The sequence below is a fragment of the Saprolegnia diclina genome, assembly GCF_000281045.1.
Source record: "Saprolegnia diclina VS20 unplaced genomic scaffold supercont1.68, whole genome shotgun sequence".
In the NCBI taxonomy this organism is placed as follows: domain Eukaryota; phylum Oomycota; class Saprolegniomycetes; order Saprolegniales; family Saprolegniaceae; genus Saprolegnia; species Saprolegnia diclina.
The window spans coordinates 78,622-94,533 of NW_008246135.1; the positions used below are offsets into that span (position 1 = coordinate 78,622).

At 59.6% G+C, this 15,912-nt stretch overlaps 7 protein-coding genes across 8 annotated transcripts; 3 read left to right on the forward strand and 4 right to left on the reverse strand.

The window, feature by feature from the left end:
• Window positions 1–8: 8 nt before the first annotated feature.
• Window positions 9–2,170, reverse strand: SDRG_14143 (hypothetical protein; the record flags this gene model as incomplete). The annotated part of the gene is made up of 13 exons (XM_008620251.1): window positions 9–392; window positions 438–536; window positions 584–686; window positions 744–957; window positions 1,004–1,160; window positions 1,208–1,292; window positions 1,339–1,382; window positions 1,429–1,479; window positions 1,531–1,590; window positions 1,644–1,718; window positions 1,771–1,846; window positions 1,894–2,111; window positions 2,159–2,170. 13 exons carry the CDS (start codon window positions 2,168–2,170, stop codon window positions 9–11), a joined length of 1,578 nt encoding a protein of 525 aa, XP_008618473.1.
• A 1,046-nt stretch (window positions 2,171–3,216) lies between these two features.
• Window positions 3,217–4,338, forward strand: SDRG_14144 (hypothetical protein). The gene has a single exon (XM_008620252.1). The coding sequence runs from the start codon at window positions 3,326–3,328 to the stop codon at window positions 3,809–3,811; it is 486 nt and encodes a 161-aa protein (XP_008618474.1). The 5' UTR covers window positions 3,217–3,325; the 3' UTR covers window positions 3,812–4,338.
• A 509-nt stretch (window positions 4,339–4,847) lies between these two features.
• Window positions 4,848–6,292, reverse strand: SDRG_14145. Of its 2 annotated transcripts, none has more exons than XM_008620254.1 (4): window positions 6,232–6,292; window positions 5,852–6,087; window positions 5,671–5,801; window positions 4,848–5,612 (listed from the first exon to the last, which is right to left on the reverse strand). In XM_008620254.1, exons 2-4 carry the CDS (start codon window positions 6,067–6,069, stop codon window positions 4,972–4,974), a joined length of 990 nt encoding a protein of 329 aa, XP_008618476.1. In that variant the 5' UTR covers window positions 6,070–6,087; window positions 6,232–6,292; the 3' UTR covers window positions 4,848–4,971. The 2 variants fall into 2 exon arrangements, with proteins under 2 accessions (XP_008618476.1, XP_008618475.1); XM_008620253.1 differs by having other exon boundaries at window positions 6,137–6,292.
• Window positions 6,293–7,070: 778 nt separating this feature from the next.
• Window positions 7,071–8,316, forward strand: SDRG_14146 (cysteine synthase). Its single transcript, XM_008620255.1, has 4 exons — window positions 7,071–7,537; window positions 7,582–7,719; window positions 7,767–7,987; window positions 8,036–8,316. The coding sequence occupies exons 1-4, from the start codon at window positions 7,111–7,113 to the stop codon at window positions 8,267–8,269; spliced, it is 1,020 nt and encodes a 339-aa protein (XP_008618477.1). The 5' UTR covers window positions 7,071–7,110; the 3' UTR covers window positions 8,270–8,316.
• On the reverse strand, window positions 8,296–10,375 carry SDRG_14147 (AUR protein kinase; the record flags this gene model as incomplete). Its single annotated transcript, XM_008620256.1, has 8 exons — window positions 8,296–8,422; window positions 8,465–8,520; window positions 8,563–8,790; window positions 8,845–9,069; window positions 9,119–9,184; window positions 9,230–9,344; window positions 9,406–10,260; window positions 10,311–10,375. The coding sequence occupies 8 exons, from the start codon at window positions 10,373–10,375 to the stop codon at window positions 8,296–8,298; spliced, it is 1,737 nt and encodes a 578-aa protein (XP_008618478.1).
• A 358-nt stretch (window positions 10,376–10,733) lies between these two features.
• Window positions 10,734–13,033, forward strand: SDRG_14148 (hypothetical protein; the record flags this gene model as incomplete). The annotated part of the gene is made up of 12 exons (XM_008620257.1): window positions 10,734–10,790; window positions 10,835–10,887; window positions 10,942–11,008; window positions 11,054–11,281; window positions 11,332–11,919; window positions 11,962–12,150; window positions 12,198–12,272; window positions 12,322–12,408; window positions 12,450–12,557; window positions 12,604–12,657; window positions 12,707–12,802; window positions 12,852–13,033. 12 exons carry the CDS (start codon window positions 10,734–10,736, stop codon window positions 13,005–13,007), a joined length of 1,758 nt encoding a protein of 585 aa, XP_008618479.1. The 3' UTR covers window positions 13,008–13,033.
• SDRG_14149 (hypothetical protein) lies at window positions 13,004–15,843 on the reverse strand (the record flags this gene model as incomplete). Its single annotated transcript, XM_008620258.1, has 5 exons — window positions 13,004–14,788; window positions 14,843–15,223; window positions 15,269–15,395; window positions 15,444–15,564; window positions 15,612–15,843. 5 exons carry the CDS (start codon window positions 15,841–15,843, stop codon window positions 13,004–13,006), a joined length of 2,646 nt encoding a protein of 881 aa, XP_008618480.1.
• Window positions 15,844–15,912: the final 69 nt, after the last annotated feature.

A 15,912-nucleotide genomic window follows, 5' to 3' on the forward strand; every position in this document is an offset into this window, starting at 1 on the left:
GATGGAGACTAGGTCCACAGGAAGCCAAAGCTCACTTCGAGCATGGACGAGATGCCCCCAAAGCCCGGGAGCATCATGCCCGGGTCGCGGAAGAGGTACTCTTTTGGCGCCTCGGGGGCGTAGAACAAGGTCGAGTGGCGGGTCGGCGGCAACGGCCTTCGGCTTTCCTTGCGCGATGGCGCAACAACCGCGACGGGCGACGGACTCGTGAGGTCGAGGTCGTCGTCGAGCTCCGTGTCGTCGTCGCTGAAGACGCTGATCGGACCGTCGTCCTCGCTCTGGTTGTCGAGGAGACTTCGGCGCAGCACGTTGTTGTTGCTGGTCCGGCGGCCCTTGTCCACGGACGACGTCGACGGCCCTTGCTTCTTGAGCCATTCGATGGTCGTGTTGGCCTAGACGCAATGCATGGGACAGAGCAGTAGCAAAGGGCGTCGTACGTCGTGGAGTTGATGGGTGAGGAGCTTGATCTGGTCCCGCAGCTGCTGCACGAGGAGCATTTGGGTGTCGGCGTTCTTGACGGGCGTGTTGGAGATGCACTACGGAGCGGCTAAGGACCCGCGCGTCGCTCTACATGTGGCGGTACCTGGGCCCGCGCTGCGTACTGGAGGGTGCTCAGGTTCTCCTCAAAGCAGAGATCGCTGGGCGCGAGGCAGACAACCATGATGGTGATCGAGTTGCCACCCAAACTAGCCGAAAAAAGAGGAGGATGAGCTGCTTGATATGCGTGTTTTTGGTGCGCGTGCCTGTGCTTGAGGAGCGACGTGAGCTTTGAGTCGCGGTAGGGCACGTGCGTCTTGGCGAGCGCCGAGTTGCTGGGGTTGTTGTTGCTGGCTTCGTCACTGAGGATCTGAATGACTTGGCGCAGTACGAAGAGCGACTTATTGATGCCGATCGACTCTTGCAGCGTCACGCCGCTGGCGCCCGTCTTCATGATGCGCTCCGAGCCGGCCAAGTCGACTAGCCATGCTGCGGATAAGACACGTAGCTCCTTGCATGGGCGTACCGAGGCAAAACTTGGTCGTCGTGACCACGCCCGGGTTCTCGGCGTCGCTCGACTCGATGTAGAGCGTGTAGATACAGTGCGAGCGCGACGACGACGCGTTCAAGTTGGTGGTCGCCATGATCTTTTGCTTGATTGCGTCGTGGAAGACCGCCATCATCTAGTCTCCTCCGTCACTCGTCCAGAACCTCCCGGATGCAAACGTACGTCGGCGGCCGAGGTGCAGTCGACCATCGTGAGGTCCTCGACGTAAAACTCGTGGTCGGGCGACCAGCGCAGGCGCAGGCAGCGGCTACCAGAACCAGACGTGAGCGCTGGGCGAGCGCTCTATACTGTACTTTTGGTTGTGGAGCGTTGGCGCCGGGTTGAGGAGGTCGAGGATCTAATGAGGATCCATGAGGTGCTGGGTGCGAGAGGACGAAGCGGACTTGTTCGTTGTAGATTTGGACGCACGAACACTTGACGCGGTACGTCTTGTTCTAGTGCGCATTGAGCCTGTCTGCTGGTCGACGAAGGGTCGTCAGTAGTACCTGGACCACCGACGCCGTGTCGATCGCGTCAAAGAGGTTGATGATCACACGCGGAATGATCTACACGCGAGACAGCACTGCTGAGGACGAACGGTTGGTCGCAAAGAACGTACGCCGATGCGCGACGAGCTGACAGCCACGTTGGCCCGCGACTGGACACGCTCGCGGCTCGCCGTGCTGTTGGAGCGCTAGGCATGCGGAAGCTTGAACGATCGCCAAAGAGGATCGCGATCGTCGAACCTCGTACGAGTAGCCTTCCATCGTAAACGTCTTGCCCGAGCCTGTTTGGCCGTACGCAAACAGCGTCGCGTGGTACCTACGCAAGGGGCATGACGCACGTGCATCGCAGCCTCGTGGGCGTACCCTTCGAGGACGCTCGCGATCGACTGCTGGACGCCGGCAGCGTCGTACATGTCCTCTTGGCTGGACTTTGGACCCAAGACATGGTCGAAGCGATACGTCTTCTCGGGCGATGCGTTGTTGAGGCGCAGCCGCACCATGTGGTCGTCCCACTGCAGCGTCCGGGACGAGTGGCTCTTCTCGGACGGGAGCTGCGGCCGGACGCGGACTAAGACGCGGATCTACGTGGCAGCCTGAGTGGCCGAAGCGCCCATCGGAGGCTTCGTACCTTGCTGTTCATGAGGAAATACGCCAATGTGCCAGCTATTTCCAGCTGCGACGATCTTCATTTGCGTTGCGTGACCAACGCCGTTTGCCACCCAAATCTTGCTATCCGGACGGTATCCGGAACCGACTCACCGGATACCTCCGCGAGTATCCGGCATACGCGCCTGTTGCGATCCACACGCAGGCGTGGAAGGCTTCTCGCGCCATCGGACGTCCAACAGGACGTAGCAGAGAACGCGCGCTGCAAGGTTCGACTCGTAGCGTGGTTTCCTCTTGTTGAAACGTAGGAGAGCGATGGGTGGTGGCTGTCGAGTGCAAGTACCAGGTACCACAAACGCAGAAGATGGAGAAAAGGTAGCTCGTCGCGGCCAAGACGAGGCGTGATGGAGCGGCCCTCGACAGCGCGAGTCGTGCGACAAGGATGTGGATGGGCGGCAACTGGCGCAGTTCTTATCGCAGTAGCTTTGGTGGAGGCTCCGTACACGCTTCCACGGGACACCGCGCCGTACACTGTAGATGATGGTGCATGTGCGATATCGTATGGAGCGCTAAACTGCTAGTGCGACGACTTGGTGTCATGGAGCCGACTCAGGTCGAACGTTGAAGCCGTGTCGCGCCTGCAACGCATTTCCATACTGAAAACAGTACTAGCTGCGTACATGGTATATACGCGCCAGCGTGTCGCTGGAATAGAAGCACGACGACCAGCTTCGTGCAGATAGAAGGCGGCGCAGCGGCGGCCGACTCTCCAGGTCGCGCGTTGTCGGCGGAGATCGATAAGGTACTTGCAGACTGCAATGGGATTGGCGCGCGCTACGCCAATCAGTGGTGAGCAATGCTGGCCATTTCAGCCAATCCCCACGCGATGCACGCTGCTCGGCATAGAAAGCGGCGCGGGAGCTATCACTCGATGCTGGATTGATAATGCTTCCTACATACTGTGTACGGGATCGTTGAAGCTGCCGACTGGCGTGCTGCGCGTCGCACACAAGACGCCCCCGCGCGGCTGCAGAGAGCGGACGCACTCAGATCTTTGACGTGCGCGCTACGTTCGAAAATCTCATATATACACTATTTCGCGAATTACTCACGACTATCCAATAGTGTGAGCAAGTAGAGCTGTATTCGTGTACGACGCGAATTACTGTCGTTTCAGGGCTTCGAGAACATGACGGACGACGAGGTGCTCGCCAAAGACCGCGCCGAGCACCCCGAGTGCAACTACACGACGAGCCTCTCGACTGCCTGCCGCAGCGTCAACGGCGATCGCACATGCGAGACAATCCGCAAGATCTATCGCTGCTGCCCAGGCAAGCCAAAGGAGCTCATCATTAATTCGAGTACGAAGGAAGAGGGCGCCGCCGCCGACGACAACAACACTGTCGCGGACGACCCGTTCCGCCACTTTGGCCCTCGCCGACGCGACGGCCCGGCCTTTTCGATGGGCGACGATCCGTTTGAGGCGATGGACGGCTTCTTCCGCGGTATGATGGGCGGCACTGGCCCGTTTGGCGGCTTTGACCAGATGCCACGACCGCCGCAGCACGAGACGCCGCCGCACCACGGCTACGAACGCCCGCGGGCGCCACGGCGCCAGGCCCCGCCCCAGAAAGATGTATTCGATGGCTTTGACGGCCGTGTCGAAGAAATCTAGCCATCATTATTCCGTGTCGCTGGCTGTCGCTGCAGCGTGTCTACGCTCGCGCCTTGGTTTAGCGCATCGCACGAAGCGAATCAGCTCAGCACCGCGCTGCCTCTCTTCTCTGCTGCGCGTTGGTGTGGCTGAGTACCAAGGTTTTGGACGTATGGCTGCAACTCTGGGAAAACGTGAGACCAAGGTGCAATGCAGCTGCGTTCTGCGTTCACATTTGCTTGGCCTTTCCAGTGGCGCGTGTCGCGGAGACTTCGAATGCCCCTGACGACGCTGGTCCTGGCGCCAAGGGGCAGCTGCGCCGGGTGGAGTTTGGTGTGGCATCCGCTGCCAGCAGGCATGAAACTCCGTCGCGGGCGGCTACTGCGCTTGAATATTTCGCTTCGAGGCAGTGGACGGCGCTTGCTACAGCTCTTCCCATCGCTCGAAGCTCGTGACTACCTTTCGTGTCGAAGCTGTTCGAGTTTTTAGGCCTAAAATGGTGTGTTCGTGAAAGTCCGGCCTTGTGTTAATGTGCATTGATGTTTCACACTATTTCGATACCCAGCTCTTCGATATTTCGATATTTCGATATTTCGATATTTCGATATTTTGGGACGCAAAAATGGCGCGCCGACAGAGTCGCACCTTGTGCCCAAGAGAACCATCAACTTTTGTTGTTGGAGTCCGTAAAATAGAAGCGGCGACCAGGGATTGAAGCGAAGCCAACGAGATTCGCTGCCTCGTTCTTGACAGCTTGACGCAGTTCAGCACGTTGGAGGAATGATCGCTCAGCTGAGCCGCGAGCTGAGATTCCACCACGGCTCCATTCGATCGAAACAAGTTTGCGGCCTACGAGCCAAACTCAGCGAAGCACGGCGCTCGTATAGGACTATAAATATAGGACAATGACGAGTCCCGAGTATGTATCGCCACTCGCCCCGTCGCGTCTCCAAGCGCCACCCCACTACATGTGCACTGAATGGTCTCTTTCTTGGCGCCCATCATCGCCATCACCCGGTTGATGTGTAACCGAACGACTAGCTCATCGACCGATCAGCAATGGTTAGCGGTCAACGTGCTCTCAGGACCCCGCCCAATAGTTGGTGACAAAACCATTTGGTTGGGTGGACTAGACTAGCATGGTATTCTTCTATCGGTCTATACTCTATGCACAAGTATTCTCATTCTGCCTCGGCTGCATTCCACGTCAAGACGGACGGCAGCGAGAAGCTCGTGTCGGACGCGCCTTCGTCCTTCATGGCCACGCGCTCGGGCAAAATGCGAAATTTCGTGCAGCGTTTCGAGCGCGGCCGGCCGACGCGCGACGTGACCTTGAGCTTTGTCACGGGCGACGGCGTGCAAAAGCCCATGCGGGTCCGGCCCGTTGGCTTGGTCGGTTTGGTCGGCGACGCGCACACGATTTGCAGCGTCACGGGCTGTTGCAGTCGCCGGCTGAGTGCTTTTGCGAGCTTTTGCCGGCGCAGCCGCGACGGCTGCTGCTTGTCGAGCGCCAGCAGTCGCTCTCGGAACGAAGCCGGCTCAAAATGGAGGCCCGGGATGCCGCACTGGGAGGCGATTGTGACATTGTCTGGGCAGTCGTCGATGAGGAGCACGTCGGCGCTCTTGATGGCTTCGTGCAGGAGGAAGTAGTTGGCGGGGTCGGACTGCTGGGACTTGCAGGCGGCGAGGCCCGCCGACACGACGTACGACACTTTGTTTTTTCGGTCGAGATGCAGATGATGCGCATCGATACCGGTAAACGTCTCGGCGTCCGACGCCTGGAGCGTCCATGAACTGTCGTTGCAGCGAAGGACAATCTTCTCTACAATACATTGAGGCATGAGGTCCGATGTGCGTTGATAACAGCGCTCTAGTCGCACCGGCAACAGACGGCTCAAAACACAGCTGCAAGACCGCTTCAATGAGGTCGCGCTGCGGCGAAAAGGTCACGAGCGCGACGGTCAGCTGGCTCTTCTCGGTCAAGAGCGGGCAGAGGTACCGAAAGTACGCCCTAGATGACGCCATCATGATGAATGCGGCATGGACTCGTGTCACTCGTACCGGACTTGGAGCGCGAGTTCGTCAGCCGACTGAGACCACTCGCCGTTGGTGTGCACCTTGACAAATGTCGCATCAAAGTCGATGCAGACAAGGCGACAGCCCATTTCAGAGAGCGCCTCAACGGTCTCATGGGCCATGCGCGCAGCGACATGGTCGTCTTCCATGTCGTGCTCGTCGTCCGTCTCCAAGACCGGATCCTCTGCGTACATGGGGTCCATGTGGGGCGAAGCACGGACCTAATCGTCGCCGTTCCATGAGCCATCCCATGCCATGGCAGGGCGCTACGCCGATGCATCGCAGTCTGCCGCATGCGCAGGCGGTGACCGCCAGGCGCATGGGCGACAGCCATCGCCAGAGAGCAGCTATGGTCGTTGTCGTACCGAGGGTCGTCGTCCGCGTCGTCGCCAAAGCGAATTTGCGCCGGTACAGTTTGAATATTCGGTTTTCAGCCAATGAACACACAGCTGTTTGCTCATTTTATAGTTTATCTTGTTGACTCTATGTGAAGTGACGAGGACGCTATTAAAATACCTTCGCGCCATACCCGACAAGGAATTTTGAACCGAGCGGGTTGTGACGCCCACAAACAACTATCGTCGTGCTACTATCCACCTATCTATCTATCCAACTATTCATCTACTAGTATCTATAATCCATTCACCGATCGATTTGATTTCATGGGCGGGCTCAGCGACACCGTGTTGCTGAGAGTATTTTCGTGCAGTAGTTGCCTCTCACGTCTTGTCGCCAGAGTCGCATTGCCGACGGGCAGTCCACGGACGTTGACAGCATTGGACCAAGCCCGAGCGGCAGACAGGCTGCGACTGCGCCGGCATCAAAGTCACACCCCTCACATCACGAAGACAAGTCTCGGCAAGATGTGGATCAGACAAACTCGAACCGTTGGCGCTGGCACGACACCACTGCAGCACTGTACGACCACAGACACGTCCGCACCAACTCGAAGCACGCAAAAGCCCTCTCTGTCGACGCAGCGATTCGCATACAGCTTCACAGCGCTGCCACGTCACGCGGTCCAGAGATGCGGCAATCTCGTTTGATTCGAGCACGGCTTCGGCTGGCTGCACACCGCCACTGCCGCCACACGTGATTAGCCGTCGTCACGCAGTAGCAGACTTGGAGCCCAAGACACGACGTAGCCCACGTTGTCGTCCCAAGCATTGCCTTCTGGCGCTTGCAGTGAACCAACTTCAAGTTTCTCGGCGGCGTATCCGGATAAAGGTCAAAGTCGGATCAGCATGGCCTCGGGCATCACGCACGGCTTCCTCCGCGCCGTGGGGCGGACGCCCTTGATCAAGCTCGGGTCGCTGAGCGCGCTCACGGGCTGCAACATCCTCGCCAAGGCCGAGTTCATGAACCCCGGCGGGTCCGTCAAGGACCGGGCAGCGCTCTACGTGGTCGAGGGCCAAGAGAAGGCCGGGCTTCTCGCGCCAGGGGGCACGGTCGTCGAGGGCACGGCCGGCAACACGGGCATTGGCCTCGCCCACGTCTGCGCCGCCAAGGGCTACAACTGCGTCATCTACATGCCGGATACGCAGAGCGCCGAGAAGATCCAGGCGCTGCGCATCCTCGGCGCCGACGTCCGCCCCGTGCCCGCGGTGGCGTTCACCGACCCGCTCAACTACAACCACCAGGCGCGCGCGTACGCCGAGAGCCTGCCCAACGGTACGACACCTTACACACTCATATCTGGGATGACCACGAACTAGCGGTTTGGACCAACCAGTTTGACAACGTCGCCAACCGACTCGCCCACTTCGAGACGACGGGCCCCGAGATTTTTGCGCAGACGCAAGGCGACGTCGACGCCTTTACGTGCGCGACGGGCACAGGCGGGACGCTGGCAGGTACGTCCGGACGCAGTCATCACAAGTTGACGCCGAACGTTGTCAAGGTACGGCGCTGTACCTCAAGGAGCGCAAGCCGGGGGTTCGCATCGTACTGGCGGACCCGCCCGGTAGCGTGTTGTACCGCCACGTGCATGACAATGTCCTCGAGCGCACGGGCAATGGCAGCATCACCGAAGGAATCGGTCAAGGCCGCGTCACCGAGAACCTCCGCGGGGCGCCGATCGATGACGCAGTGCACATTGAGGACCACCGGTCGATTGAGATGGTACTTGGACCACAGTCCTGGAACTGCAAAGCTGACTGTCGAGTGCAGGTCTACCGGCTGCTCAAGGACGAAGGTATTTTTGTCGGCGCGTCGTCGGGCCTCAACGTGACGGCAGCCGTCGACGTTGCCAAGGCCATGGGACCTGGCCATACTGTCGTCACGATCCTCTGCGACAGCGCCGCGCGGTACCAGTCTCGCCTCTTCAGCCGCTCGTGGCTCGAAGGAAAAGGGCTGCTTGCGGCCGTGCCCGTCGACTGCCAATCGCTCGTCTCGTTGCCGTGATCACATTACTGGATCTTAGTCTCGTTTTATCGAAAGGGTCGAAGCCACTCGTGTTGCAGTGCGTCGTCGAGGGACCGCCGGAGCTCCACGGGCCGGAGGAGGCCGTGTACAAAGTCTTTAGCAGTCGTCGATAGCGTCGGGCTCGATAGCAGTCTACAGAGCCCATTACATGGTCGTCGTCATGACGCATCGTACAGTGGAAAGGGCGGGCAGTCTTGTTCGTACCACGCAGCGATCTTGGCAAACACGTCCTACACAGAGTTGGGGAGGTGTAGACAAAACGCAGGTTTTACGTCGCCGTGGAATGGGGTTTGGCCAAGGAGGAGTTCGTACGCCAGGACGCCGAGGCTCCAAATGTCGACCTCGCAGCCGTACTCGCCGCGACACACGATTTCGGGGCCCATGTACTCGGGCGTGCCACAGAATGTCCGGCGACGGGTATCGGGAGGTGGCGCGTGGGCAGCGAGACCGAAGTCGGCGACCTTGATGCCACCTTCGGGACCGAGCAAGAGATTGTCGGGCTACGTCACCAACGAGAATGGCTTCGAGCGACCCATAGTACGGTGGAAGCGTACCTTGATGTCGCGGTGGATCACATGCCGCTCATGGAGGTACTTGAGCGCGCACGCAACCTGATAAATATAGTGGGCAGCCGTGGCCTCAGGAAAGCTGCCATTCGGTTGGTCGGCCAAAAGCTTCTGGAGCGTCCCGCGGGGCGCGTATTCGAGGATCAAGTAGAGGAGTGCGTCGTCGTGAAAGTGGCCGTACAGGCGCAGAATGTTGGGGTGCAAGAGGCGCGACTACCGGGGCGCCGTTGAAGTTCAAGCTGAATCAAGTCATTGATCGTACCTGGATCGCGACCTCCATTTTCAGGCTTTGCATGCCCGCATCGTCGAGACGGAGCTTGGTCAACACCTAACGACATGTGCGCACGTCGACCACCGAGATGGGATGACCAACCTTGAGGGCGACCTCCTTCTCGGCGGCCGTTCTCTGTCTCGCCAAGTAGACGTACCCAAACTTGCCAAAGCCAAGCTTCTTGTCTGTAAACTTGAAGTCGTCGCGTGTCCATTTCCTACATGTACCATGCGTATGAAGATCATCACGCGGGATGGCGAAAGGACGTGAGGATGTACCGTGTACGCGGGGCAAGCGAGACTGACGGCGCGTCCATCGATTGCCGCTCAATAGACGAGCGGCTCAAGGACGTCCGGCGCGCCAAGCTTGTAAAGGCTGGGCGGCTCTGCCACGGAGAGGGCTGCGCGGTTGACTCGCCACCGCTCGAGCGCGACGCGGGTTGGTTGTCACTACTCTCATCCGAATCGCTGTCTTGGTGCGTTGCAAGCACACGGAGAGGGCCGGCACCGAGGTTGGAGACGCGTCGGTGGTGCGGCTTGAGTGGGTTGGCCACGGATGCTCGTCGATCTTCGACCTGGGTCATGGGCTTGGGTCGAAGCTGATCCATGCTGACACGTCGCTGGATGACGGAGGGGGCGGGAGGCGCAACAAAGGACGGGGTCGATACGATCGGCGAAGTCGTCTTGGATGGTCCTGTCATCGACGACGAGGACGACGTCGACAAGCGCTTGCGCTCAAACGACTTGGTCAACGAGGTCGATGGCGACGACGTCGAGCTGCTCGAGACCCGCCGCAATGGCGACGCGGTGGCAGATGGTGCTCGCTGGGACGCGCTTCGGTAGACGTCGGTTGTTGAGGAAGATGCACTCGACGACTGCGAGGACGATCCAGATCTGGCAGGGGCGTCGTTCACAAGGGCAGGAGGCGTAGGCTCGGGAACGATGGCCACCGCCACGACGGGTGTTGCATCGTCCTTCGCCTCGCGCGCGTTGGCCGAGGGTACGCTCGTCACCTCGATCGACGGGGCTGGTGGCGCCGTCTTGGACGCCTTGGCCACGAGCACCTTGGAGCGCGCTTGCTTTGCAGGCCCCAGATTCCTCGCCGGGACCTGCTTCTTGGACGGAGGAGCGGCCCTACATGGAGAGCGATGGTTGAGGTAGACGCAAGCAGCATGTGGACGCACCGGTTCCGCGCGGCCTCCTCCCGCTTCCGCTTCTGCTCCCTCCACGCCTGGAGCTTGGCCTCCATGTCCCGGGTTCAAAGTCTGGCAATATTTTACCGCCACCTTTTTTAAATGTCCGACCGACCATACAAACAACAAATGATTTTGAGTTTTCAATTCTAACCAATCAGCGTGCAGAATAAACGTGTCGGCAAAGATCACCAAGCGCTTGGCGCCACGACGCCTTAGTCGAGTTAGTCGATATGACCTCGACTTTAGTCGGATAGGGTCGTACACGGTCCAGCACGCGAGCCTCTTCCTCTCGATCGCGTCACTCATTGGCGTCGACTAGACTCGTTAGTCGCCAAGCTCATCTGCGATTTACAAAGCTTAATATGGTGTCAACCTTGACAGCACGTAAAAATAGTATTGTCCTGTTGCGCCATGCTCAAGCTCCAGATCCCGTTCCTCGTCACGACAGCGTCCTCGGAAGACGATGACGTACGCGCGTCTCTCTTGGTCGTATCCGAATGCGAATGGGATAGCACCCGTCGATCCACCTGCAGTCCTCGACGTCGCAAGGGTGGCAGTCCTCCAAGTACGAACCAACGCCTTCGCATCTCATATTGAGCGACAGGATCCCATCGAGTAGGTTGTGCGAGTACCCGCAGGAGCTCGTGCTCATGGTCAACCACGGCAACGCCGTCCGCGTGTCTAAGGTCCCTTGTCATCGTACTCGGTCCTAGCATGACTCGCTGTCCTAGTGCCAACTGCTAATGCACCAGACCAAGATTCCGTCCCGCGTTGACGTTCACGTCAAGCCCCGGCTCAACGCCGCCTTTGTGCTCTTGGGGTATGTGGGCCTCGACTCGAACGTCTCGACGCAGTACAACGCCCGCGAGCTCAAGACGATCGCGATCGACCGCGACGTCGCGTACCTCAAGCTCGTGCTGCACAGCTGCCACCGAAATCGCATCAACGTGTTTGACCAAGTACACATTGTCATATGTCCCTTGCGAATAGGATTCAATTCTCCCATTAGGTCGGGCTCGTCTCGGTCAGCTTGTACGGCCACACCGCACTGGACCCGCAGAGCCCTCAGAAACGCAAGGCCAACATGTCTCTCAACCCCGTGCAGCTACCAAGCTGTCGCAGTACCCCGCGCGACGACACGCACTACGACTGCTTTGCCGTAGCGCACCCGACGCAGCGCGCTGTCCGCGTCTCGCTGCGTCAAGTCCTCGAGCACCTCCGGCGGTCGCGCCAAATGTGCGTCGACGCCCAAGACTATGCGCTCGCCAAGACGCTCAAGGGCCAAGAAGAGATGTGCCGAGCGTATGCCCAGCAGCTTCAGCAACTGCAGAGCCAAAAATGCGCGGTCGTCGCCAACGAAGACTTTGAGGCGGCGACGCTCCTCAAGCTCGAGATGGACGCGGTGCTAAGCAACGTCGAGGGCCTCTTAGCGATGGCGCTGAGCGCCGTGCCCGACACCCCGGCCCTCCCAAGCCCAAAACGGACAACGGCCATGCCGGTGTTGGTGACCCGCCGCCCGGAAACGAGCGTCACGCGACCCCTCTCGGCCATTGAAAAGACACAAGACGCCGAGCCACTGCCACCCGACTTTGGCACAGTATATGCAGTTAGGTTTCGTGGTGCATGACCTGAGTCGTAGGCGTCTGAGGCGATTGCGTCAGTGTGCCCGCTGCGCGTGCTGGCAGAGGCCTGCAGCGCCCACGCCCACCTTCGCGACCGAGGTCTACCCCAGCTTGTGACGATTTTTGAGCGTGTGCCCGCCGATGCGCTGCCTGGCACGGTCTACCTTGCGTGGTTGAGCGTTGGCTGCATCTCACCTCTGGAACACGTACGTGCGGGTACCAAGTGGCGCGGACAGTGACGTGCTTGGCGCAGGTGATGGCGGTGGCCACGCGGCTACTGGTGCTGCTTGTGGGTCGCCTTCGCGACGTCTCGGGCTTCTTGCAGTCGGTATGTGGACTGCGTGCTTGCATTGCTTTTGAGCTCGGTTGGCCCGTAGATGCCAAACGTTCTCGCACGACTCCTGCATCGTTTGGGCGACGGCTCAAGCACCATTCGCAACTTTGCAGCCAGCGCTCTTCTCCAGGTCAGGGATACCATTTTGCAGTGTCTCGATGCATCATCTAGTTGGCGCAACCGTCGCACGTCGATGCGCCTGTCGTTGTGGCTGCTATCAAAGACTATGCTGAGCAGACTGATACTGTCCACTGGCGCGTCCTTTACGGGCTCTTGCGGGTAAGTACCGCGTTTCGATTCCCTTATGTACTTGTGAGGGGCGTAGCTGTTGACGATGCTGCTGGGGGACTTTCGTAGCGTCACAACCAACGACCTCACTGTGCGAATCCGTCGATCTAAGCTCGTGCCGAGGAAGCGATCATTTGTAGGTACTCTTGCCGTTCTTCTGCCGCCACGGCGCCTTTGGCCATACCGTGATGCAAGTGGCTGATGCCGCCGACCAGCTCATTGTCACTGTGTACCACGTACTCGCAGTATGGTGAGACGACTTGCGATTGATGCATGCGACTGTAGGAGCTAGGAAGCGCTAGTGTCGAGCCCTTCTTGGACGCCAACGAGTGCGCGCGCTACCAAGCGCTTCTGCTCGCCGAGTGGGGCCCCCGCGGTGACAAAGACTGCAGTAGCCAGAAGCAAGACGAAGCTGAAGTCGCTACTACCACACCGTGTTAGGATATTCTACACCCTTTCTTGTCGTTTGACTCTTTCGCCGACGCCTTTCGGGCTTTGGTGACGACTTGATCGACGACCTTGAGCGTGCCGATCTTGTCGTCGGCGGCGGTCTGCCGAGGCGACTTGGCAGCAACCTCGTTCGTCGGTGTGATCTGATTCTTCTTGATCGACTTGGCGTCCTTGGCCGGCTCGTTGGGCTTGGCCACGACGGTAGTTTCTGGTACAATGGCGGAAGTTTCCGGTACTACTACGCTGCTTTCAACAGATCCCATGGCCGCTGAGGACGGTATACGCGCGTCGTCTCGCATTGACAACACAGGTGTCGATGCCGGATAAATGGCGACGGAAAGAATCGGGACGGCCCTGGCGTCGTCCACCGGTCGGCTCATGTCGGAGGCTGTGGTTGGCGCTGCGGTCTTGTCCTCGGACGGAAGCGTTGGCTGGAGCGAAGGCTCCTCGAGTGCTGGCGTGTCGACCGTAGCGCGCTCTTCTGGCTCGAAACCCGAGACGAGATTCGTCGTTGTCATCGTGTCAATAGGCGCTTGTAGGACCATATTTGCTGGTACGTTTGGCTCGACTAGCATTGGATGCACCCGCTCTTGGTTGGAACCCACGTCGACTGGATCCCGCCTCTTCTCGACGCTGCCAACAAACGCAACAGAACCTTTCTGGAGTCGTGATTCAAAGCCGTCCAGGGACCCTTCGTCGAGGACGTAGGTGCGCAGCTGCGTCGGCAAGCCAAAGAGCCGAGCATACGTCTCGACGTGCGCCGTGAGCCGGCGGAGCTCCATGGCGTCGAAGGGGAATTTGCGAAAGAGAGGCACGTGGGCCTCGACCTCGAGCGAGACAGCGAGCGCGTCCTGTTGCGCGAGCGCTAAGAGGAGCGTGAGGCACTCGAGGGCCGACCCGCTCACATCCGCACTCGCGTCGTTGACCTGCGCCTTGAGAAACGATTGCATGTCGGCTAGAAGCGGCTTGTTTTTGGGCAGCGGAATGTCGGCGGCCGCGAACGTGTAGAGCAGATCCTGCAGGCACTTGAGGCATAAGAGCGTCTCAAACGGCGATGTTGCGGCCTGTGTGCTCTGCCACGTCGCCTCCAAGACGACGTCGGCGATGTGGCGCTGCTGCACGAGAAACCGCAGTGTTCGGATGCACTCTTCGCGCAAGAGCGTGTTGAACTTGGCGCAAAAATGCAGCAGTTGGCGCGTGATATTCTGCACCAGCGGTCGCAGCACGCCGCGGCGCAGCTCGTACGTGCCAAACGACGTCGGCGCGTCACTGGGCTTTTCGTACATCGTTCGCACAAGATGCAAGAGCGCAAGGATCACGGGCACCGTGCTGTCGTGCAACAGAATGGCGTCGACGTAGACACTGTACATCTCGTAGAGCGTCTCGGGATCAAACATGGGCACGAGCACGGCGATGTGCTGCTCGGCGATCTCAATGCACGCCCGCCGCACGCGCCAATTCGAGTGGACGCTGGCGTGGACAAAGACGGTCCCAAACATTGTGTTTAGAAACGTGCTCGTTGACGGCGGTAGCGCCGGCCGAGACGTCGAAGAAGCGTCGCTGCCCTTGAGAGGGCTATGGCCTGGATCATCTCGGCGCCATGCGCGGACTGCAAGGTCAAATATCGATTCGATGCCACTCGCTGTGCGTTCATGATCCATTTTGTCTGGCACATCCCGGGCCAAGTCGTCGTCGATGGCCGGCGCGGGCTGGCAGCTCGCAAACGCTTTGGCGATCGCTCGTTCGCGGGTCGTATGCAGCGCCGCCATGGCCTACGCCACCGAGATGGCACCATTCACTAGATCGTATTGGGGTAGAGAGCCTACCTCGTGATACGTCAGCGCCGCGTCATAGTCTTCGTTGGCGATTGTATTCGATTTGAGGCGGGACAGCGACTGCATTTGCTGCCCGAGACTCGAGAGCGATCGAACGTGCTCAGATAAGATCTGCGCTTGGGCGTACGCCTCACTGGCGATGCAGTCGGCCTTGACGAGGAGGACGCTCGCAATGGCCTTGCGCGTGTACTCGTCGACCGCTGCCGGCGGTGCGCCAAGGTCCGTCACCACGTCCATGGGCACCCCCGTCTCAAGAAGCGCGCGCTGGATGGACGCCATCGACACTTTACGGGCCAACGTGCCTTGGGCTTTGGTTTCCCCGGTTGGCGGCGTCATCTCGACCCCGAGCAGATCGAGCTGCATGATGGCTACCTACGTACTATGGCATGAGACAACATTTACAACAGACAAGGTGACCTGGTTGTAGACGTTTCTCGAGCGCGGACCGTGCACGATGAGCTTGAGCACGTTCAGCGGCTCGTGGACATCGACGCGCATCTCTTCGGCGCCGTCCACGGCGGTCGCTTCGCGCCACTCGACCGTGCTATGCAAACGTGGCTAACTGCGTGGTGGTCTCGTAGGATATATCTACCAGAGCGGTCGGCAGTCGGTGCTAAAGTACAAGTGCAGCGGCAGGTCGTCGCGGGCCTCGGGCGACGCCGGGTCGAGATAATGCGTCGCCACCACCGTGTCGTCCCCGATCAGGAGCTCGACTAGCAAGAAGCGATTGTTGACTGGCGTTGGCAATTATTGCGAGTACCTCGTGAAGGGGCGTACGCACTGTGTGTTGCGAGGCGAATGGTCTTGATGCAGGCACGCTGGGGCAAGCAGAGACCAAGCTCCTGCGGGTAGCCGCACGACTTGGCCGAGACCCACTCCAAGCCTGTTGGCGCCTGGTTGGCCACGCGGCAGTAGTCGTCGATGGGGCTCGGGTACGACGGCGACATGTCCATGGACGATGCATGCACCCGCTCGTGGCGCACCCGCGACATCAAGAGGTCGTTTCAGATGCGTCTGTCGTCGTCCCAGATTCCAATTCTGGCACGCAGCACTGAGGCACC

What these genes read in the sequence shown, in the direction of transcription:
- SDRG_14146 (XM_008620255.1), top strand. Translation starts at nt 7,111, where the DNA reads ATGGCCTCGGGCATCACGCACGGCTTCCTCCGCGCCGTGGGGCGGACG. An exon ending in CACAGGCGGGACGCTGGCAG is followed by an intron (nt 7,720 to 7,766) that starts GTACGTCCGGAC and finishes AACGTTGTCAAG; the next exon opens with GTACGGCGCTGTACCTCAAG. An exon ending in ACCACCGGTCGATTGAGATG is followed by an intron (nt 7,988 to 8,035) that starts GTACTTGGACCA and finishes TGTCGAGTGCAG; the next exon opens with GTCTACCGGCTGCTCAAGGA.
- SDRG_14144 (XM_008620252.1), top strand. Translation starts at nt 3,326, where the DNA reads ATGACGGACGACGAGGTGCTCGCCAAAGACCGCGCCGAGCACCCCGAG.
- SDRG_14145 (XM_008620253.1), bottom strand. Translation starts at nt 6,187, where the DNA reads ATGCGCCTGGCGGTCACCGCCTGCGCATGCGGCAGACTGCGATGCATC. An exon ending in GCAGACTGCGATGCATCGGC is followed by an intron (nt 6,088 to 6,136) that starts GTAGCGCCCTGC and finishes GGCGACGATTAG; the next exon opens with GTCCGTGCTTCGCCCCACAT. An exon ending in GAACTCGCGCTCCAAGTCCG is followed by an intron (nt 5,802 to 5,851) that starts GTACGAGTGACA and finishes GGCGTCATCTAG; the next exon opens with GGCGTACTTTCGGTACCTCT.